The sequence below is a fragment of the Taeniopygia guttata genome, chromosome 31 (assembly GCF_048771995.1).
Source record: "Taeniopygia guttata chromosome 31, bTaeGut7.mat, whole genome shotgun sequence".
NCBI classification, from domain to species: Eukaryota; Metazoa; Chordata; class Aves; order Passeriformes; family Estrildidae; genus Taeniopygia; species Taeniopygia guttata.
The window spans coordinates 3,717,830-3,740,706 of record NC_133056.1 but is presented as its reverse complement, the minus strand read 5'-3'; the positions used below and the strand labels follow the sequence as shown (position 1 = coordinate 3,740,706).

Genomic DNA, 22,877 nt, shown 5'->3' with positions numbered 1-22,877 from the left:
TGAATGGAGGGTATTGTGAGCAGGAAAATGCATTCCTGGGTTGCTTTTTTGCTTCACTGTCACTCAGCTGAACAGGGTCCTTATCTTAGAGGGACTTACAAGAATGGGTAGGAATTTTGGCTCTGAGAGGAGCAGAAAGCACATTTTCTGCACCACATTCCCAACAGATGCTCTTTCCCTGGCAAAACAGTGACTGTCATCCATGTTCCTGGGAAGACTGTAAAGAGCCATTCAGAGATGACAGGTCCACCTGGCCTTTGGCTTTGTGTACCTCATTTCACATGCCCAGTTTCAAGGGCCATGAAAAGAGGCCACCTTTTGCCCTGGCAGTGCTGATCCCTCCTGCTGATGCCCTCCCTCAGCGTGGGAGGAATGCAGAGCTGGTCTCAGAGAGCCACAGGGCTTGAGGGTTCCTGTGTCATTTCCATGTGTTGGTAACCATGATTGAACCACCTAGTTCTTGTCTCTTATTTATTGAACTCTGGTTGGTTTCTGGAATTGGTGAAGGATGTGGAGCTGCTGGAGCCACTCCAGGGAGACCTTTGAGCTCCTTCCAATGCCTGAAGGTGCTTGAGGAGACCTGGAGAGGGACTTTGGAAAAGGGTCTGGAGGGAGAGAACAAGGGGGAATGGGTTCAGCCTGACAAAGGACAGGTTTAGAAGGAGAGTGGGAAGAAATTATTTTCTGTGAGATTGGAAAGACGCTGGAACAGACTGACCAGAGAAGCTGTGGCAGCTCCATCCCTGGAGGTGTTCCAGACCAATTGGACAGGGCTTGGAGCAACCTAGCATAGTGGAAGGCAGGGGGCATGGAATGAGATGGTCATTAGTTCCTTCCTAAGCCAAACCATTGTAGGATTCTATGAGTGGGCTGCTGAACTTGGCCAAAAGAAGAGCTACATTGCCGAGGTGAAGTGAGAAGGGGGATTAGAGCCACCTGTGTTTGCCCTTTAAATCCCTTCCAACATCAATTCTGGGCTCTGTCTCTGGGTATGGGCACAAAGGAGCCTTTGTTGTTCTTCAGTGGGGCTGAAATCTAAATCTCAGTGAGTGCAGCTCAGAGGGTGACACGTGCTGCTGCTGGGGCCACTGTGTGGACTTGTTTTCAGAAAAATGGGAGATGCAGAGGAGAGGTTCCTGGATACAGTAACTCTACCTACACCTGGAACTGAGGCATCTGCCCAGGGATTTCATATTCACCGACTAGGAAGGAAATCGAATCAGGGCTTGCTAATTTTCATGAAGTCAAACACCTGGGATTCACTTCAGTCTTGCATTTTCCTGGAAGAATTCAACACAAGCGCTGTATATTTATACACGGGCCCTGGACTTTTCTGTTGTTTGATGAGACTACAATTTGTCTTCCTCTTGTGGTTCCTGCAATCCTTCCTCTCCTGAGGTTTGCAGTTGAATTACCAACCTCTACCCCAGGGATATTCATCTGTCATATTTTGGATATTGTTGTTCTTCAAAGGAAAGCAAACAATGAGAGTTTAAGCCAGGCCTCTTCCCAGGCAGATTTGATTGGAACCAAGTCCTGCCTCAGATCCAATCTCATCTCCATTGTTGTGTACGTCTATTAATTTTCCCATCATTGCTTTTCCATTTCTTATTACTATGCAGCTCAGTCTTGAACAACATCATTCAGAACTACACAGAAGTCACATACTGCTGCTTCCCTATTCCTATCTGCTTGTTACCTAATCCCACCCAGCTCTCTATTGAACATCTGCTTTTACCTGGGCTGACAGGTGTGTTTTTTAGCTGAAAATACTGCAAATCAGGGATGCAGAATTTCTCCTTACTCTGTGAATCTGATCAGGGTCCTTCCAATGTGTCACTGAACATGTGAATTCTCCCTTTCTCCCAACAACCCCCAGTGCTGGTTTTGGCTAAGATAAATCAGACAACGCTGTTTGGAGTCACTCCCCACCTGCTTTTCCATCTCATCCAGTGGCTGGGGTAGGATGGCTGGTTGGGTTGTGCAGACATTGCACTGCACCTTCCCCTGCTGGTGCCCAGCCTGGATCAGGGCAGGTTGGATGCCACATGGGATCCATCCTTTGCCATGCCATGCGATCCTCCATGCAGTAGGGATAACAAGGCCAGCACTGGGGAACCCCAGGTGCAGCAGCAGTGATATTTTTGGGAGAAACACGGAGCTGTGCATGGCCAGCTTGAAGTCTGCACTGGTGCTCACACCAGGCCTGCCATGCTGAGCCCAGGGCCACAAGCAGTGCTCACCCTGGCTGGGACATTGAGTCCCAACATGGGATCCCACGGGACCGGGCACGCTGGGATTTGCCCCTGCAGCTACCAAGTGTGTCCAGAGAGACTGCAAGGAGACAGTGACCTCTGTCAGTGGGACCCCTCTGTGCAGGTACCCCCACTCCTGGGGTGGCTGTGCCAGCTCCCCCATGAACCTCCCGCCCTGGGAACCTGGAGCAAGCGGAAAACACAACTTTGCCAATGCTGCCTGTGTCTGAAGCAAATGGAAAGAGAACTGGGGTGTGAAAAATCAGGGTTGTTTATTTACAGAACAGCAATGAAAACACAGAACACATTGACTTTTGTAAGAATATTTGTAAAAACAACAATTTATTGAACGTATATACCTAAGAACATATCTAACAACAATATTTGAAACGTATTTACAGAAGAAAAAACGAAGCCCTAAAACCTATATCCTAAAGGCAGCAACAAACTCTAAAACTATGTACAAAAGGGTGCCATCTCTGTGCGGGATCTCCATCAGTCCTGGAAGAAAAGCAGGTGCCATGGTCACTCCAGTCAGGCACAGAGGGCTCTTCCGTGTGTCCCCAGGCTGGCACAGTGGGACCCTGCTGCCAGAGCTGAGGCTGGCTGGGTCTGGGGGCTGGGCCCCAGGCACTGGGATGGGGCTTGTGTGGCCGGAGCAGGGACCACCCAGCCCACAAACAGCTGAGACCCTTGGAAATACCTACTAGCCCACCTCAAACTGATGTCAGGACAATGATGGGTGCTTCTCTATAGGTGCAAGCTTTTCAGTTCCCACCTGTAGAAGCAGAAGGAAAAATACAGGCTCCATATATGCACAGCCAGGCGAGCAGCTCTTTGGAAGTCCACAGCCTTTGAAGATAGCTGTGGTGAACATCTGTGGGGAGAAAGAGTGGCATGGGGGTGTCTCACCTCCTCCATGCTGCGTGGCCCAGATCCCCAGCTCCACGTTTCCAGAAGTGGGACCTACAGTGGGAGCAGTGTGGAGCTCAGCTGTGTTTGCAGCACTTCAGAGATGAGATCATAACCCCAGAGGCAGAGCAGAGTCGAGCTCCAGGTAGGCAGGGAGACGTGAGCTCAGCCACTCACCGGGGACAGTTAATCCAGCATCAGCACTGGGCCCATTGTGGGGTGGTGTAATGCACTAAAATGTTTCTTGAGACCAGCCTTTAGTTACATAAAATACAATTACGAAGCTTGTGTTGTATTGACTGCTTCTGCAATTTTGTCTTTATAAGATATTTTTTCTATCATCTAATTGGGTGGCTTCTTTCAGGTTCCCAGAGTACTCTTCTTTGTGCTTCAGGGGAATTTTTGTTACTCTTTAAACAATAATTCTGAAAAAAACCCCGTTCTGATTTGTAGTAACTCTCACACAAAGGGAAAGCTCCTGTTTTTTCAGCCCACAAGCCATCCAGTTCTCCCACAGCCTTCTTAAATTCCTAGCCACAGAATGGTTTGTGCTGGAAGGGGCCTGAGAGCCCATCTGACCCCAAGCCCACAAACACGGACACCTGGCACCAGATCAGGCTGCCCAGAGCCACGTCCACCATGGCCTGCTTTGACCACACAAGAGGTACCTTGAATCCAGATCTTGTCCCATTATCCATGACACGACCACTTGACCACTAACTGGCTTCAGCACAGTTTGCTGAGCTTTCCCCATTTCAGTGCTTTCCCTCTTCTGCCATAAAACCTGCCCCAAATTCCATCCAACCTTATGAACAGGAATGGTTGCAAGCTTCCCTCCTAAGGTTTTTAAATTAAGACTTAATGAAGACTCAGAATTTAAGGTTAAATGTTATTAATTATGTTTGTACAGTTCGATTTCCTTGGCAAGCATTTGAGATAAAAAACAAAACAAAACAAGCCCCAAACGATATTTGCACATTCTAGAACACCGCAAATCCTTCCTTTAAAATGCACAAGAAATCCCTGTAGAGCACTGGTACACTTTCAGCCAGCCTCCTGTCCAATTTCCTGGGGAAAAAAAACCAAAACAAAATGCAAGTTTACAACCTTGTGATTAAAAAAAAAGTGAAATATCTTAAATATTTGTATTTGTCTGTTCTGGCTGCTCAGTGTGCATTATAGCTACATATGCAATTAACTTCTATTCCACACCTCTGCATGGGTGAAGATCTGAAGTACAGATCCCCTTTGCATCTACTATACATCACTTTTAAAGAATTGCCTTTAAAGTATTACATTAGGCTGCTGTTTACCTTCCACTTAGGTCTTCCATTACAAATCCAGCCATTGGCTGGATCAAGTTTTCATTTCTGTAATATTTTTTTCTTGCTGTAGCAATGCCTTGTAAACAGCCTCCTTACATAGGACTATGAGTGAGATGGAAAAGCCAGGGAATATCTTGTGGTATGAGGAAAAAATTGCTGTGCTTACTGCCTTATAAAATGCACTTGATAAATTTGAAAATTTGAATAATCTGAATTTTTATTGCAACAGTTTTTAAAATAAAGAGGTACCATTTTCCTCTTTCTTTTTTTTCTTTTTTTTTTTTTTTTAATAATTCACCAAAATCCTAATAAACTGTTTTGTCTGAACTACAGGGAGAAATGAAAGGCTTTTCTATGTAGTGACTCACTGGATTATTGAAAACAACTATGTGGCTGCAACTGTTTGCCTTCCTGATATATCTTTCTCCTCTGTTTTTAATAACGAGATCACTGTAGAGCTTTGATGAAGAATGACATTTCTTTCTTTTCCAGATTTGATTTTTTGACAGAAATATTTACGTGGGTTAGAGAAATGCATCTAAAATGACACAGCTCAAGTCTACCAGATTTTTACATACACGAGTTGCAGAAATCTGCCTGCCCATCTTAATTCTCATAATTTATCCCCTTGTGTGTTTTTTCCTTCTGTGGATCAGACAATGAAGTTTTCCTCCCTTTTTGTGAATAAGCCTCTCTCAGAAATGAGACACATGGCTTTAACTTCTGGGGGAAGCGTTGGCACCTCTGCCAAGGAAAGGGATGTGAATTGATGGGCTGCTCTGCTCTGGAACATTAAGCAGATCACACTCCCACTGCAAAGTGCCATTGTCAACATTAAACCCTCTTGTTAATAGCCCACTGGTTTGGGTTTTTTCTGTTTGTTTTCCTTTTCAAGTGTATCTACAGTTAACTGCAAGGAAAACACCCAAACTGCAGAACAGTGCCGAGAAGGGTCTCCCTCCTAAACAGCCTCTCAGGTAGCTGCTGTAAGCTCTCCTCTCTCCATAGGTAGGAAGCAGGAGTGTGGCTGTCTTAACCCATCTCCAACACCATTACAGACAGTAGATGATGTTTTTAAAAAATTAATTATTTGCTATGGGATTCAGGAGGAGATTGTGTGTTTTGGTGCTGCTTGACATGCTGACAAGCAGGGGAAAAATGTTGCCCTGTAAACTTGGCTGTCTCTGTTGATTGAGAGATGTCTTATGGAAAGGTACTAGTCAGTGTAAACCCCAGGATACCCAACAAAGAGATATTTCAATAAATATAGAGAGCCATTAAAGTAGTTCACCCTCTCTTCACAGGCTCAGGTGTAAAGAGAGATGCTACCTATGCATTTCTGTTGATCTCCATGCTAAACAAAGCCACAAGCACATGGAGCAAGTAGCATTTCAGATATCACCATGTTCCTTTCAATTAGCCTGGAAAACCTGTCCAGGGCTGAGCCCTCTCCCACTGAAACTCCAGTTTAGCATCACTGACACAGAGAGACAGATATTCCCTCCATTGTGCATTTGGGGTGGATTTTTTTCCCCCACTATGCAGAACAGGTGAACAACTTTCTTCTTCTTAGGCATTTACAAGACTTTTTAAAGATCAAAGCAACCAAGCAACCAGGTAAAACAAACTGCACCTGCCAGCCCATTGGACCACTGTAAAATTCAGTGCTGGAAGGGACTTTCTCCAGAACAGTCTCCTGGCCTTCACAAGGCATTCACCTCAGTCTTCCTAATGGCCTCTCTGCATGTAGCTCTATTGGCAGAGCAAGGCTTGGGGAGCCATCAAGAGAAGGTGATGGTACAAATGTCCCCACCTTTGTAAATAAAAGATCCCACACAATACAGGGCTGCCAATGGTTGGTTTTCTGGCTCTCACACATCTACTCCTCTTTTGGAGGAAGCTGAGAGTGCAAAGGGAGCAGAGCCTGCAATGAATCCATCAGCTCAAAAGCAGGATTCTAAACCGGAGATAATCCTTGTCTTCTCAAAACTTTAACCTAAGGGAGCACAAAAGGAAAAGTAATCATCTCTTGTTGGTCAATCCCTTTGCTCAGTGTCGCAAATATCACAGAAAGAGAGGCCATCAGCACGGTTTGCTTTAGATCAGGAATAACTCCTGTTCCAGCCATTGCTGGGGGCTGTTAAAGCCTTCAGGTTTTTGATGTATTGAGGAAAGCCTTGACAATGCAGACAACTGCAGTGAAATAAGAGGCTGGCTCAAACATTAATGACCCACTGATTCTATGTGAGACAAAGAGATGATTGCACTGTCTGCCTTGGCAAGACCTCTCCCTTCACTGCCCTTGGTAGGCATCCCTTCAGTGACTGCAAGGGGCAGAGCTGGTCCCTCAAAGTTTTCTTCCTTCCCCCCTACTCCCAACTCCCGTCCTTGTCATAAAGAGTAGGAATCAAAAACAAGCCTGTGGCTTTGCTAGCATAGCAGAAGAAAAATCAATCTCCTTGTTGACTTGGTGAAAGAAAGGTGGAGTACCTGAAGTTCAGTTTTCCCATCTCCAGATGCCGCTTACACTGATAGGCAAACTTTCACAGAAGAAGGAGAGTAATCTGCAAGTGCTCTGCCGTAGTGTGGATTCATCTGTCCAACAGCAGCAGATAAAGGTGAAGGCAGCTCACTTCCACACTCACTTCCTAGTTTGCATCTAGAGAAAGTTTTGAAATTTGGGAAAGAAAAGAAGATAATTTGCAACCATGAAAAATGAGATAAAACAAAGCAGTGTAGGGAAAGGGAAACTGAGCAAAGTAAAAAAAACTGGCACATTTTTACCTGTTGATGTTGCTGTCACCAATGGGACTTTTTATTCTCTTCAAGCCAGGCAAAACCTGAGGTGTAACCTCTCCTCCAGGGCTCAATATCCAGAGGAGTCACCTCAGGGAGCACGTGGCAGAGGTGGCCGTGATGCTGAGCTTTGGCTGGGAGTCCTCTCAGGAACACGACGGGTGTGGTGAGGCATCACGGAGCTCTTGGCTGCGTCAGCGGCCCACCTGTGATTGCAGGGATGCTCAATTGGCAAAGAGTCACCCTTCCAGTGGTGGGATCCTGGATCACCCTTCCCACCGAGCCTTCCCGTGCACGGCTCTTCTATTGGCACATCTGTGCTCAGCTGGGACTACTCTGCTCACCCAGGGCTGCTGGTAAAGGATCAAGAGCAGCCTGGCAAGCTCTTTCTCCAGCTTCTTCTGTGCTCTTGAGGAAGGTAGAACCTTCCACAGGAAAGCAGCTGGTGCCACAAGGAGTGGGTGGCATCAGGCAGCTCTGGGGAAGCCCCTCAGGAATGATGTATCCTGAGGGAACACTGTTGGCCTTGACCTGTTGGCACCTGCAAAAGCTTCAAATCAGCTGCCTCAGCTTCCAGGGCCTCTCTTGGCCAGCATCCTGACGTGGATGCAGGACAGCTGCCAGGCCCTGCTGGGACCCAGCGAGACAGGAGCGGCTGTCTCGTGTCCACGCAGCACCCGTGACACAGCCAGGGCCATCCCGAGAGCAGACAGACACTCACGGGCCAGCAGAGAGGAGCAAGGAGCCCTGGGCTCCTCTCAGGGTATCTCAGCTGGGCTCGCTCTACAACACACCCCCATTTGAAGGCCTGCTGATGCCCAGCTGCCAGAAATGCCTCCCTTGTGCTCTCCAAGATGCACAGGGAGAGCCAAGGAGCAGGACACCTCGGCAGGCAAACCTTCCAAGCCTTTTCTGAGGCCAGGCACACACCAAGATCAGCCAAGACTCTCTTACCACACTGCCTGGCCCACCCAGCCCAGTCTGTGCTGGCCCTGGGCCACAGCAGCTCCCAGCAAGCAGGAGGCAAATGCATATTGCCAAGAGATGCAACACAGCAGACGGGGAAGATGTGAAACGTGAGTGTGTAAAGGCCTTTTAATTCACAGCCTCCACAGAGAGGTCTGGGGCTCACAGATGGACAGAGATGGTTCTGCTCACCCCTCTGTCCAAAGCAGGGGTAACACACGCTGCTGCAGGTGCTTGGGTTGGTCCCTGCAGGTCCAGGTGGATGCCAAACCTGCTCTTCACAGCCTTCTCCCTTCCCCTGCCCCTCTGCCAAGTGCAGTGGGCCTCAAGGACTGAAAGGAGCACAGAGAGCCAAAGGGGGACACTTGCACCTGTCTCACTGGGAGCTCCCTGGGAAGCACTGTCCTTGAGAAGCAAGCCCCTGTCCTCCAAATGCATTTCACCAAATGTGCGGCTTTTCTGCTCAACACCAACACACCCTTAAGAAATGCTGGCAAGGCTGAAGGACTTCATGTCCTTTCAGGACAGGCACTCCAGCTCTAGCTCCTATTCCCCCAAGTGCCTTTCCAGGTGGAGGCTCAGACGTGCAGCCCCAGGCCCTCTACAAACACAAGCTGCTCACTGCCTCTTCACGTGCCTCAACTCCTGCCTGCGCCCACGGCACCAAGACCAGGCTGTTCCCAGCCAGAGCCCAGAGCCCTGCTCCCGCAGGACGCTCTTGCCAGCACCTTCCAGGCCTCTCTGCTGTGCACACAGCGCTTTTCATGCCCGCTCCCAACAGGCTCTGGAAGGCAGAGCACAGCCTGGCTGCCTCTGCCACCAGCACAGCCCAAACACAGGCGGAGGAAGAAGCAGCAGGGGCTGTTTTGCGGCCATGCCCAAGAGAGACTGGAAGGGTGCCCTCCCTCTGCTCTCACTTGCTTGGCTTTCTGACTGGCTCTGAGTCTGGGGCTGCCATTCCTCACTTGTGGGCACCAGAACCACAGCCGGGATCCCGGCACTGCCTGACAGCGCTCCGGGCACTTGCAGAGTCGCGCGTCCCAGTCTTGGGCACCGCGCTGCTGCTTCCTTTGCACTCAGGCACCCCCAAAGCTCCCTGCTAAGCCCGGATGGTCGCTGGTTCTGCCCTCTCCCTGATCCTGTGCAGGGATGGAGCACTGCTGAGCCTTCAGGAAGCTATTCCTGAAAACTTCCAGCATTCCAAGCTCCTTTGCCCTCCGTGGAAGCTTGCCATGGAATCCCTCACAGCTGCCTTCAGAGCATACTCAGCTTGGCTCTTCCAAATTCCAGGGGCTCCAGGCTGCTCAGCAAGATCTGCAACTCCACAGAGTTGTGGAACTGCACCTTCAGCACAGGCACCTCTCCAGCCTGATCTGCCCTCGTTCCTCTGTGTGTGTGCACAGAACACGGCGTGGAAGAGAACAGCAGCAGGGGCCTGTGTGTCCCAGGGCCCGGGATTTGTGCGCGTCAGCTCCACAGAGATGCAGGTATGGGGGAGAAACCAAACTCTTTATTAATGGAAGGGAAAGGGAAGGGATGAGATGGGGGAAAAAAAAGGGGGATGGGCAGGGTCTGAGGGCTGGAGGGAAGGAGCTGTCAACAGGGAATGGGGAGGGAGCTGTTAACAGGGAATGGGGAGGGAGCTGTCAACAGGGAGGGGGAAGGCAGCAGCTATGGGATCTTGCAGCAGGCACAGCAGTGGCCAGCATCAGGTGTGCCTGGGGCTCCAGTGACGTTGAGTCCTGGTGCTCTCTTCACTGTCTCCTGGTACTCTTCTTGGGATCGTGGTTCTCTGAATCCAGCAGATGACCTTAGTTCTGCACATCTTTGTCCAAAAATTTCCTGAATTTCCAGGTTAGTGGAGGATGGGCTGTCATCTTCGCTCATGGCTTCAAGGGCTGGAAGACAGATAAACTACCACAGTCAGAGCCCAGAGGGCCACCCAGCGATTCTTCTGCTAAGGCCATCTCTCCCAGCTCCCGCCATGCCTAACAGAGACGAAGACCCAACGGGATCAGCCGCAAGGCGCTGGTCACGAATCCCCCCACTGGCGTCCCTGAAATCTCTCTGTGCCCTGCCCACACCAGCCCTCGTCCACACAAGGAGCGAAGCTGGCCACAGCCGGGACAGGGATTGCAGCTCCCTGGCCGGCATTGCAGCTCTCCCGGCCAGCCCGCGCTGACAGCCCGCTGCCCTCACTCACCCTGAGTGAGAAGGTGAAGCTCGGCTGGCTGTCCCTTCAGGTAGCGCCCAGCCATCCCTGGGAACACAGAGCCTGTCAGGCCCAGCGGCACAGCTCCCTGCCAGCGGCGCTGCCAGCCCTGGGGCCACACGGCCTCCTGGCCCGGCAGGGCTCAGCCTGGGCCCTCGCCGCACGCTGCCGCCCCAGGGCACGGCTGCCAGAGGCGCCGGCCCGGGTGGCGCTGCCGGGGCAGCAGAGGGGCTGGGGCCGAGCTGCGGCGGGGCGGGGAGGGAGCCCGGGCTGGTGGCTCACCCATGAACCTGATGGCCGCCTCTCGCAGGGGCTCCTGTGGGCTCTGCAGGTAGGGCAGGGCCCGGCGCAGGTGCTCGGCCGCGCTGCTGCTGTCCTCTGCCAGCTGCAGAGAGCGGCAGGAGGGAAGGGTTGGCCCGGGCTCAGCCCCTGGGCCGGGCGCTCCCTGCGCAAACCCCGGCCTCCCCTGCTCGCACAGCCCTGAGGCCCGGCCAGCAGCCGCTGGCGCCGGGCTCTGGAGGGGGCAGAGGGCCGGCTGCTGCCCGGGGAGCCGCGGTGCCACCCCGCAGCCCCGCCGGGCCGCGGCTCCATCGGCACCCGGCTCGGGCCGCAGGAGCCTGGAGCAGAGCCCGCGCGGCCTCGGGCTGCAGCAGCGGGCAGGGGCACAGCTGCCAGCCCGCACACCGAGCACCGCGCTCAGGGGGCTTCTCCAGGCTGGGGCTGCGGCTTCCCGGCCCTCCTTACCAGGCACTCGGCAAACTTTGACAGCTGTTCCTTCTTCAGCAGCTTCTTGAGATTCCTCTTCTTCAAAAACTCGGCCACATCAAGCAGCGTTTCCCGAGAAGCCTGGAGAGCAGCCGAGACCCAGAGATGGCCCCACAGCCCAGGGCGCAGGACCCGCGTCCCTGTGGCAAGGGCCTGGAGGAGGCTGCAGCCCGCCAGGCGCCAGGGCAGGAGGCAGCCCAGCCCCCTCCCAGAGATCCACCAGCATCACACAAAACCTCACATTTGCCACGCGCTGGTTGTCCTCATGGCAGTGCAAGAAAAGTGGGAGCAAGCTCTGACACAAAATCTTCTTCACGGGCTTTTTTCCTTCATCCACTAACAAGTTCATCATCTTGTCAAAGAGTTGAATAGAGAGCAAGAGCACATAGTTGCTGTCCTTTAGAAAAGAAGAGGATAAGACTTTTAAGACCAATTATTCCAGGCTCACCAGAGACAATGTCAGAAAATCCATAAGGGAAAAGTGTATGCGGGCAGTCTGTGCCCATGGCTGTGGACATAGAGCCTTACATGGTCAAAGAGCAGGAGGAGTGCCTCAGCGAGCTTCGGGGCAGTGGTGCTGGATACCAGGATGTCTTTGTGCTGGAGGACATTTGTGAACACACGGAGGCTCATGCTGACCACCTCTCCATCTGCATCCCCCAGAAGCTCCAGAAGGCTTTGAGACAGCGGGTACATTCTTCTGGCCTGTGCAGAACACAAGGGTGGGCTGGGGAGCCGTGGATGGCTGCACGGCCAACACCGCCCTGGCACTGCAGGCCCACCCTGCTGCTGCAGGGCCCACAGGCCAAAGGCCTGTCCCAAAGCACTGGGGCAGGTGAGGCAGGAGAGCTGGGAGCAGCTGCCTCAGCTCCTGAAGCCCTGCCAGCCCAAGGGGCTGCTTTGCCCAGCGCAGCTTCAGCTGCTGCCCCCTTCTCACCATCGAGGGATCCTTGGTGAGCACCACAAGGCCTCGGAGCGCCAGGCGACGCCGCTCCCTGCACTCGCTCCGCAGGTACCTTGACATCATCTCCAGAACGCTGTCACCGCATTCACTCAAGTCCAGGCCCCCGAGGACCTGAAAGGCACAGGGCAGTGACAGGGGACCCGGCCGGCAGGAGCCCAGAACCGCACAGGGCCGGGCCCAGGCAGCAGCACAGGGCGTGGGCACCGTCCCAGGCAGCTGCGGCTGCGAGAGGGCAGAGAGCCGGGAGGCAGCTGAGGCAGGCAGCGCTGGCCAACAGGCTCACCTCCACAAGGAACGCCAGGAAGGGCAGATCCCAGCACGGCTCTTCCCTGCTCTGTGGCCGGAGCAGGCGGAATGCAATGCGGGAACAGAAGGGGTCCAAGACATGGCACAACACCCTGGCAAGGGGGGAAAAAGGCCCTGAGGTGGGAAGGCCAAACCCCTCCCAGGAGTGACTCACAGAGTTCGGGTCTTTCCCCAGCATCCCTGGAGAGGATGTGGGCGTTTTGTGAGGCGGCCCCTTCTGGGCACCCTCCTCTCCAAGCCTTTTCCAGTTTCCTTGGCTGTCCCTCAGTGAAAAGGCCCTCTGGCCCATGACCGCAGGGACTGTGAGGGGCACCTGGGCACAGGGTACAAATATTGGGGACCATGGGGAGAAGGGGGTCTCACCTGGCCAGCAGACCCACAGCATAGTGCTGGGTTTCAGCACACAGCAGCGTGTCCCAGCCACGCTTGCGCTCCATAGCCAGCACCACATGGTCCCACTGCAGTCGGCAGAGCAGAGCCTTCATGGTCTGCACTACAAACCTGTGTGCAGAGCAAAGCCCAGGTCACACTGGGAGCACTGGCACTGGCCACAAGGGCACGGGAAGGACAGGGGGACTGGGACCTGTTGGGCTTGCAGTGAAGGCGGTGTTCCTCCCAGCATGCTCTCCAGAATGTAGCAACTTCCTCTGATGGTATCTGCTGTGTGGTGATGACGAGATGGAAGAGCAGAGCCACAAACAGGTGGGAGGAATAAAGGTTCATCGCCTCGTGGCACTTGGGCACCTGGAGAATCACCCAGAGACCCAGAGTTGCCTGCAAGAAAACAGCCCAAGGCAGCGCTCAGTGACGAGGTGTCCATGGGGCAGGGCCCAAGAGCCGACGCAGGGGGAGCAGCGGGCCTGGTGCCCCCTGAGCCTGGCCCTAGCCCAGGTTTCAGCCCAGCAACTGAGGGATGGAGAGGATGGAGAGCTGCTGGCAACCTGGGGGGGAGCAAAGGCCAGTTCCAGAAACTCACAGCCAGGGCAAAGACTTCCTTGTTGTCCCCATCAGAGGTGCACATGCTGTGCAGAGGCCAGTTCTCCACCACACAGAGCAGCGTTGGCAACACCTTTTCCACTGTGGGACTCGATGAGCCTATGGTTCTCCACATCATTGCAGCGGCTCTGTGGGATCAGAGCTCTGTGTCAGGGGCATCTCAGTCACAGCACCATGCCCTGTGCACCCGTGGGGGCCCAGGTGACAGAGCCCCTGTGCCCTGAAGGGCAGGGGGGGAGCGCTGGCAGCAGGCTCAGGGAACAGAGGGGCCCGAGGCTCCTGGGCCTCTCTGCCTGTCTGGCAGAGCCCATTGCACAGGCTGTGCAGGGCCGTGGGCCCTAAAGGCTGCTGAGCCCTGAGCTCTCAAGGCTCGTGGGCCCCGTACCTGTCACACGCTGGGGCACAGCGCAGGAGGGTCAGCACCAGGTCAGCAGGGTGTTCTTCAGCCAGCCTCAAAATGTCAATCTGCAGCCAGATATCCACAGTGACTTGGGACATGAGACGCTGGTGAATGTTCCTTACAATGGCTGGCGTCTGGAGGAAGCACGGGGAAGACTTGGAGTGCTGTCCAAGGGAACAACTTCCCCAGCTTCCCCTAAGAAGTGCTTCCCTTCCCGCCACACTGTGCTGGCCTCAAAGGATCAGGAGGCCCAGTGACTGTGGCTTGAGGGAACACACAATCCTGGGAGGCCTCCAGGCCTGGCCCCAGGCTGCTTACCTGCTGCTGAGAAGGAACAGCGCTCTCCTTGAGAAAATCCGTAGTGGGAGCATGAATCACAGTGGGAGTGGGCATGGTGCCAGTCTTTGAGATGCCCTGAGTCATTCTGGTGTCAGTGTTTGTGATGGCCACGCTCTCAGCCATTGCCATGTGAACAGCCGTCACCCTCTGAGAATGGATTGCATTGTTCCCTGAGTGGGCTGTCGATTCTGGGCTGACATCAGGCTCTGCCTGGAGCTCGGTCAGCCCCGAGCCAGGCTCGGCCGGGCCCTCAGCTGCTGCGCTGCCGGTCTTTCTACGTGGAATGCAGGGGAACTTCCAGAACATCTGCAGGAGAGCAAAGGACAGGGTAGCCAGGGGTGTTCCATGGAGTGCTCCAGGCGTGCTGCTGGGCTGAGCAGTGACAGCAGGCCCAGCCCAGGTGGGGATGGCTGCAGGCACCTTCAGAGTTTTGCGGAAGCGGCCACGGGCAGGTTTCTTCTCTTGTGTGCGGTCCAGGGCTGCATCTGGCAAAGAGCGAGCGCAGCCAGGGCTGAGGGGCTGTGGGAGAGGCCAGAGAACACAGCCCAGCCCTGTGCTCCCCAGGCAGGGACAGCCCCGGGATGCCCCAGGGGATGGAGCACGGCCACTGCGGGATGTCTGTCCAGGCCCCTCTTCCCTCCTGTCCATGGGCACATCCCCAGGGGATGGGATGGGATGGGATGGGATGGGATGGGATGGGATGGGATGGGATGGGATGGGATGGGATGGGATGGGATGGGATGGGATGGGATGGGATGGGATGGGATGGGATGGGATGGGATGGGATGGGATGGGATGGGATGGGATGGGGCCAAGCTGGCCACAGCCATCAGCCCTGTGGCCCAGCTGTGCCACTCACTGTCCTGCAGTGGCTGGAACTGCTCCGGGTTTTCATGCTCCTGGAGGAAGCATGGGGGAGAAATTGAACATTGTCCAGGGAACAACTTGCCCAGCTATTTCAAAGAAGTGCTTCCCTTCTTCCACACTGTGCTGGCCTCAAAGGCTGAGGGGGCCCAGAGACAATGGCTTGAGGGGACACACGATGCTGGGAGGCCTCCAGGCCTTGCCCCAGGCTGCTTACCTGCTGCTGAGAAGGAACACAAGGGTCCTTGAAATAGTCAAATATGAGTTCCTGACTCAGAGTTGGAGAGGGCATGGTGTCAGTATTTGCGATGCCCTGAGTGTCTCTGGTTTTGGCGTTTGTGATGTCCACATCCTCAGTCATTGATGTGAGAAGAATCTTTGTCCGAGTTTCAGTCACTGAGGTGTCAGAGTTCTCTGAGCGCTCAGGCAAATCTGGGCTGACATCAGGCTCAGCCTGGAGCTCGGTCAGCCCCGAGCCAGGCTCGGCCGGGCCCTCAGCTGCTGCGCTGCCGGTCTTTCTACGTCGAATGCACGGGAACTTCCAGAACGTCTGTAGGAGAACAAAGGAAATGAAAGCCAGGGATGTTCCATGGAGTGCTCCAGGCGTGCTGCTGGGCTGAGCAGTGACAGCAGGCCCAGCCCAGGTGGGGATGGCTGCAGGCACCTTCAGAGTTTTGCGGAAGCGGCCACGGGCAGGTTTCTTCTCTTGTGTGCGGTCCAGGGCTGCATCTGGCAAAGAGCGAGCGCAGCCAGGGCTGAGGGGCTGCGGGAGAGGCCGGAGAACACAGCCCAGCCCTGCGCTGCCCAGGCAGGGACAGCCCCGGGATGCCCCAGGGGATGGAGCACGGCCACTGCGGGGTGTCTGCCCGGCCCCTATTCCATCCTGTCCACAGGCATGGCCCCAGGGGATGGGATGGGATGGGATGGGATGGGATGGGATGGGATGGGATGGGATGGGATGGGATGGGATGGGATGGGATGGGATGGGATGGGATGGGATGGGATGGGATGGGATGGGATGGTGGGGTGGGGCTAAGCTGGCTGCAGGCATCAGCCCTGTGGCCCAGCTCTGCCACTCACCGTCCTCCGGTGGCTGGAACTGCTCCAGGTTTTCACGCTGTTGTGGTGGAGCAGCTTCAGGGCTTTTCTTTTTTTTTCCCCTGAACACTCTGAACAAGCCGAGAAATCTGCCTGCCATGCCAGAGTCTGGCCTCGAGGGCACCTGAAAGAGAGATGGCCTGGGAAAGCTCCAAGTGAACAAGTCCTCAAGGGCACCTGCAAAAGAGAAGCCTCGGGAAGGCCACGGGCTGCCAAGTCCTGTGGTCTTGCCACGAGGTCACCTGTAGGAGTAAAGCCTCGGAAAAGCTCCGGGTCAGGCACGAACGAGCGCGCTGTGCGGGGGCTCCTCACGGCACCGCTCTGTCCCGTCCTGTCCGGTCGCCTGCTCTGAGCAGAGTGGCGTGCTCTGGTTAGTGCCAGCTCCTATGTCAGCACGTGTCACAAAGGCCATCCTGTCCCGTTCTATGCCATAGTAACCATGCTGCACCATGTCACAAAGGGGCCTTGCACACACTGCCACCTGCCCTGGGGCCACCCCCTGCCCAGCCAAAGTGGCCCAGGTTGGAAGGAATGCCTTGCCCCAAGTGTCTGAGACAGCCCGACAGGATCTTTAGGAACGGCTCAGACCATCAGCAAACGCTGCCCTGCTCTGCGGGCTCAGGGCAGCAGAAGGAGCTCCCAGGGTTGCCGACACAGCTGCGCTGGGAAGGGCACAGAACCTTCCATGGAAGCTGCCACAGCCTCCTCGGGACGCATCCCAGCCCGTGGCCACCCTAAACCCGCGGGTGTGGCACACACAAGGAACTGTGGGCCAGGGCACGAATGCTGCTCTGAGCCCTGGGGCCCGGGGAGCGCTGACACCAGCAGCTGTGGCAGAGTCCCCACCCAGGCAGACCTGCCAGCCCCGAGCCCTGGCAGCGCTGGTGCCCGTCTCCTGCCCCAGAGACCTGTGACCCTGGGGGGCTTCTGTGCCAGAGGGAGCCAAACCCACGTGCACTGGGGGCTGTGCTCCTGCCTGCAGGGGCTGTTGGCAGGAGCACCTGGAGCAACTGCTGGCAACAATGAGTAGATGGCAAAATGGTTAACCCTGCCCCGGTATAGAGATCTAAGTGGCCAATAAAGTGCAGCTCTCCCCTCTTGTTCCTTGCAGCACAATCAGGACCATGAACACAAACAGTCACGGATATTCTTTCTGAGACCCATGAGCAAGGCTGTGCCAAACGACAGATGCTGCCTTAAAACAGACTCAAATTCCAGCCCAGACCTCTCACCTCCCAGACAACTCCTTCCCCAGCATACTTCCAACACCAACACCCTGCAAACACCACAAAGAAGCCCTCAACTTCCCGCCAGGACCCTCAGCTGTCCCTGTCCCTCCGCAGAGTTTCCCTCCCTCCAGCAGACCCCCTGGTTCCCTGCACGTGCTGTGGGATGGCACTCAGGAGGATCTGCTCCAAGGCCTTCCCCAGCAGCAAGCTCAGGCTGCCAGGCCTATGGATCCTGGATCACCCTTCCCTCTGAGCCTTCATGTGCATGGCTGTTCCATTGGCACATCTGCACTCAGCTGGGACTACTCTGCTCACCCAGGGCTGCTGGTAAAGGATCAAGAGCAGCCTGGCCAGGTCTTTCTCCAGCTCCTTCTGTGCTCTTGGGGAAGGTAGAACCTTCCACAGGAAAGCAACTGGTGCCACAAGGAGTGGGTGGCATCAGGCAGCTCTGGGGAAGCCCCTCAGGAATGCTGTATCCTGAGGGAACACTGTTGGCCTTGACCTGTAGGCACCTGCAAAAGCTTCAAATCAGCTGCCTCAGCTTCCAGGGCCTCTCTTGGCCAGCATCCTGACGTGGATGCAGGACGGCTGCCAGGCACTGCTGGGACCCAGCGGGACAGGAGCGGCTGTCTCGTGTCCACGCAGCACCCGTGACACAGCCAGGGCCATCCCGAGAGCAGACAGACGCTCACGGGCCAGCAGAGAGGAGCAAGGAGCCCTGGGCTCCTCTCAGGGTATCTCAGCTGGGCTCGCTCCACAACACGCCCCCATTTGAAGGCCTGCTGATGCCCAGCTGCCAGAAATGCCTCCCTTGTGCTCTCCAAGATGCACAGGGAGAGCCAAGAAGCAGGACACCTCGGCAGGCAAACCTTCCAAGCCTTTTCTGAGGCCAGGCACACACCAAGATCAGCCAAGACTCTCCACCACGCTGCCTGGCCCACCCAGCCCAGTCTGTGCTGGCCCTGGGCCACAGCAGCTCCCAGCAAGCAGGAGGCAAATGCATCTTGCCAAGAGCTGAAACACAGCAGACAGGGAAGATGTGAAAAGTGAGTGTGTAATGGCCTTTTAATTCACAGCTCCCACAGAGAGCTTTAGGGCTCACAGATGGACAGAGATGGTTCTGCTCACCCCTCTGTCCAAAGGGGGGGTAACACACGCTGCTGCAGGTGCTTGGGTTGGTCCTGCAGGTCCAGGTGGATGCCAAACCTGCTCTTCACAGCCTTCTCCCTTGCCCTGCCCCTCTGCCAAGTGCAGCGGGCCTCAAGGACTGAAAGGAGAACAGAGAGCCAAAGGGGGGCACTTGCACCTGCCTCACTGGGAGCTCCCTGGGAAGCACTTTCCTTGAGAAGCAAGCCCCTGTCCTCCAAATGCATTTCCCCAAATGTGCAGCTTTTCTGCTCAACACCAACACACCCTTAGGAAACGCTGGCAAGGCTGAAGGACTTCACGTCCTTTCAGGACAGGCACTCCAGCTCCAGCTCCTATTCCCAAGTGCCTTTCCAGGTGGAGGCTCAGACGTGCAGCCCCAGGCCCTCTACAAACACAAGCTGCTCAGTGCCTCTTCACCTGCCTCAACTCCTGCCTGCGCCCACGGCACCAAGACCAGGCTGTTCCCAGCCAGAGCCCAGAGCCCTGCTCCCGCAGGACGCTCTTGCCAGCACCTTCCAGGCCTCTCTGCTGTGCACACAGCGCTTTCCATGCCCGCTCCCAACAGGCTCTGGAAGGCAGAGCACAGCCTGGCTGCCTCTGCCACCAGCACAGCCCAAACACAGGCGGAGGAAGAAGCAGCAGGGGCTGTTTTGCGGCCATGCCCAAGAGAGACTGGAAGGGTGCCCTCCCTCTGCTCTCACTGGCTTGGCTTTCTGACTGGCTCTGAGCCTGGGGCTGCAATTCCTCACTTGTGGGGACCAGAACCACAGCCGGGATCCCGGCACTGCCTGACAGCGCTCCGGGCACTGGCAGGGTCGTGTGTCCCAGTCTCGGGCACCGCGCTGCTGCTTCCTTTGCCCTCAGGCACACCCAAAGCTCCCTGCTAAGCCCGGATGGTCGCTGGTTCGGCCCTCTCCCTGATCCTGTGCAGGGATGGAGCACAGCTGAGCTTTCAGGAAGCTATTCCTGAAAACTTCCAGCATTCCAAGCTCCTTTGCCCTCTGTGGAAGCTTGCCATGGAATCCCTCACAGCTGCCTTCAGAGCATACTCAGCTTGGCTCTTCCAAATTCCAGGGGCTCCAGGCTGCTCAGCAAGATCTACAACTCCACAGGGTTGTGGAACTGCACCTTCAGCACAGGCACCTCTCCAGCCTGATCTGCCCTCGTTCCTCTGTGTGTGTGCACTGAACACGGCGTGGAAGAGAACAGCAGCAGGGGCCTGTGTGTCCCAGGGCCCGGGATTTGTGCCGCTTCAGCTCCACAGAGATGCAGGTAAGGGGGAGAAACCAAACTCTTTATTAATGGAAGGGAAAGGGAAGGGATGAGATGGGGGGAAAAAGAAGGTGATGGGCAGGGTCTGAGGGCTGGAGGGACAGAGCTGTCAACAGGGAGGGGGAAGGCAGCAGCTATGGGAGCTTGCAGCAGGCACAGCTGTGGCCAGCATCAGGTGAGCCTGGAGCTCCAGTGACATTGAGTCCTGCTGCTCTCTTTACAGTCTCCTGGTACTCTGCTGTCGTTGTTTGACACGGAAAATGTATTTTCTGAAAAGAAAGAGGTCAATTTGGATATTGACCAATTGAAGGTGGACACGCCTCTGAGAACACAGAGGGGTTAAAAGCAGAATTCCCAGGAGAACCCGCTCTCTTTGGTTCCGGTCAGCGTGCAGTGCAGGACTCTCCCCTGCCCATCCGTGGCTGGGCGGGGGAGGGGAAGGCCCGTGGCCTGACTGAGGTAGGCCAAAGGGTGGAGGGGCCTGGGAACCCCCTGCAGATGGAAGGGTGGAGAAAATCTAGGATGTCTCCATTTCCCTCCAGAGTCTCTCTTTCGAGAGAGAGAGAGAAAGAGACAGCGGTGGTTTTGCCAGCAGTTCACCGCGGGGAAGAAGAGCTGGGGGGGGCCGCAAGGTGCCCAGCTGCCTGTGGGAGCGGGAGCCTGGGCAGCGAGCCGTCTCTGGGAGTCGGGACTTTTAACCCTTCCTGAGAAATGAAAGCTTTGTGAAATTTTTCTCCTCCTCGGTTTGAAAGAGAGGAAGAGAGACAGCTTGGACCCTGGGATGTTGGAAGGAGAAATTTTAGGTGGGAGGAGATGATGGAGTGGCTTTTGGCTGGACTTTTTCTTGGTAGCCACAGACTGAACTGATCTTCTCCTCCAAGAGAGACTGTATTTTAGGAGGATGCTGGTGAGCCAAAGAGACCATGCTTCAGCTGGGAAAAGACAGAAGTTGAGCGAACAAAGAAAAGTTAGGGAGGTTTGTGGTGGTGTCCCCTGTCTTCAGAGAAGAAGAGAAGATCTCTGTTCTTGGACCCTCAGCCCCAGGGGGAAATGGGGGGAACTGTGGTCCCAAAAATAAAAAACTGAACTGTTGTTTTTTCCCCTCTTGGCAGGGCATCCTTGAAAGGAAAAATCCTAAAAGCAGTCTGTCCATCCATGCATTGGTGGTGAGAGCACTGTGCATAGAAAGGAGAGGGTCACCACTAGCAAACTTTTTTTCCTACGGGCGGTGCCATGTGGTGACATGGAAGCACAGGATGTGGCAGCTGTGTTTCCTGGGGGGGTCTGTGGCACAAGGGAGAGACTCCTCTCTCCCTGCAGATGGACTGGGTGTTGATTATCTGGAGAGTGGAAACCTGATTGGGGTCCAGATTGTGTCTCACTGTGGTTTGTTGGAGTTGGGTGGTGGGAAGAGGAATGCTTTGGAAGGTTTTAATTTTGAATTGTGTGTGTTTTCTTTCTTCTATTTTTCCCCCCTCTTTTATAGTAGCATAGTGGTAGTAGTTTAATAAAGTTTTTTTTCTTGTTATTAAGCTTGGTCCTGCTTTGCTCTGTTCTCGATCGCATTTCACAGCATTCAGTTGAGAAATTGCATTTTCATGAGGGGCACTGGCATTGTGCCAGTGTCAAACCATGACAGTGTGGAAGTAGTAAAATTATGAATGGCAGAGTAGCATGATGGAAGAAGTGCTGGTACAAGCTCCACGATCTCACCTCCTGAAGGATTTTTCCAAGGGAATCCTTGTCCTTTTGCCTGACTCCATCTCTCTGCAGCCGAGCAAGTAACTCTGGCTCCTTGTAATCCCTCAGAGCAAGTAAATGAATCACCCTGTCCCTGTAGGGTCGGCCGTAAACAGCAATGCAACCGCTCCAGTCAATGTCTGCAAGTCTCACAGACATCATCCTCTTCTTCTCAGGCACAGGACCTGAATTGCTTTGCTGGGCTCCTCTGACCACTGCTTTTGCTCATAAGAGAGGGAAAACCAGAAACAAATAGTTCAAATTGGAGGTTTGGAGAAGGCAAGGAAACTGATTCAAAAGGATGTACCAAGACTTTTGAGCCTCTATTTGTCTGTCATTTACAGATCTCCAAGCATCCAAAGAGTAAAGCATTAAAAAGTCATTAAAAGCTGGTAAAGGAGTGATGCTGGATGGGAAATTTTTAGGAAAAATTATTTTTATGCATTTTACTTTTATATGATTTCCCCAGTTTGTAAGCTCAAGCATTCAGCTATCTCTAGAATGACACTAAGTGCACCCTCAGCAAGTGCATCCTCTAGAATGGATTAGGTGCACCCTCAGCAAGTTTGCCAAAACCAGAGGCATGGGATGCCATCTGGAAGGACCAAGAAGTGGGGCCTTTGGAACCTCATCAGATTCAACAAGGCCAAGTGCAAAGGGCTGCACCTTTGGGTTTGGGACATTCCCTGACACCAAGACAGGCTTGGGGATGAAGGTGAGGAGGACTTGGAGGTGCCAGTGGATGGGAGGCTAGATATGACTAAAAAACCATACGGATATCCAGTAAAAAATGAAATGGAGGCATATCTAAAAGTGGTCCATCAGTTTAATACCCTTTGCACTTGGATTGTGTGACTCCTTTTCTGCTTGGGTCCTCACTCTCTGCTCATCTCTTTGGCTTTGCTCATGGCAAGCATTTTATCGAAATCCAAAGGATGGGATTTTTTCACCGTCTAACTCTGTTTCCTCACCTTTGGAGCTGGGAATCTTCCCCTGCACCCTGACAGGCGCTGGAATTCCAGATGGAGTCCGAATTTTATCTTTCTCTTGTAGCTGACGGGTGGAGGTGGAAATGGAGCTGACACTTGGAGCCAGGTTCAAAGTTGAGGAGGATGTGGAAGGCAGGTCCAAGGAAGAAGGAGAGCGGCCACCAGCTGCTGGATGGATATCATGGGGCTCTTGGTCAATCCTCTGCTTCTTTGTCATCACAGGATGGATAAAGGCAGAAGCCAGAGGCCGTTTCTGCAAAGATGATGCCAATGAGGTTTGCTCTGAAAAAGCAGCACGAC

General features: G+C 54.3%; 1 protein-coding gene across 1 annotated transcript in view; it reads right to left on the bottom strand.

Annotated features, from left to right (window-relative positions):
• LOC121468942 (uncharacterized) overlaps positions 1 to 15,461 on the bottom strand; it is a 37,350-nt gene extending 21,889 nt beyond the window's left edge. Inside the window, exons 1-6 of the mRNA XM_072920256.1 lie at positions 15,318 to 15,461; positions 14,216 to 14,383; positions 13,883 to 14,031; positions 12,882 to 13,002; positions 12,169 to 12,306; positions 11,760 to 11,936 (exon numbers count right to left, since the gene is read on the bottom strand). Of these exons, the coding sequence (XP_072776357.1) occupies positions 11,760 to 11,936; positions 12,169 to 12,306; positions 12,882 to 13,002; positions 13,883 to 14,031; positions 14,216 to 14,383; positions 15,318 to 15,461 (897 nt within the window). The remainder of the gene's footprint in view (positions 1 to 11,759; positions 11,937 to 12,168; positions 12,307 to 12,881; positions 13,003 to 13,882; positions 14,032 to 14,215; positions 14,384 to 15,317) is intronic.
• Between the last annotated feature and the right edge of the window lie 7,416 nt (positions 15,462 to 22,877).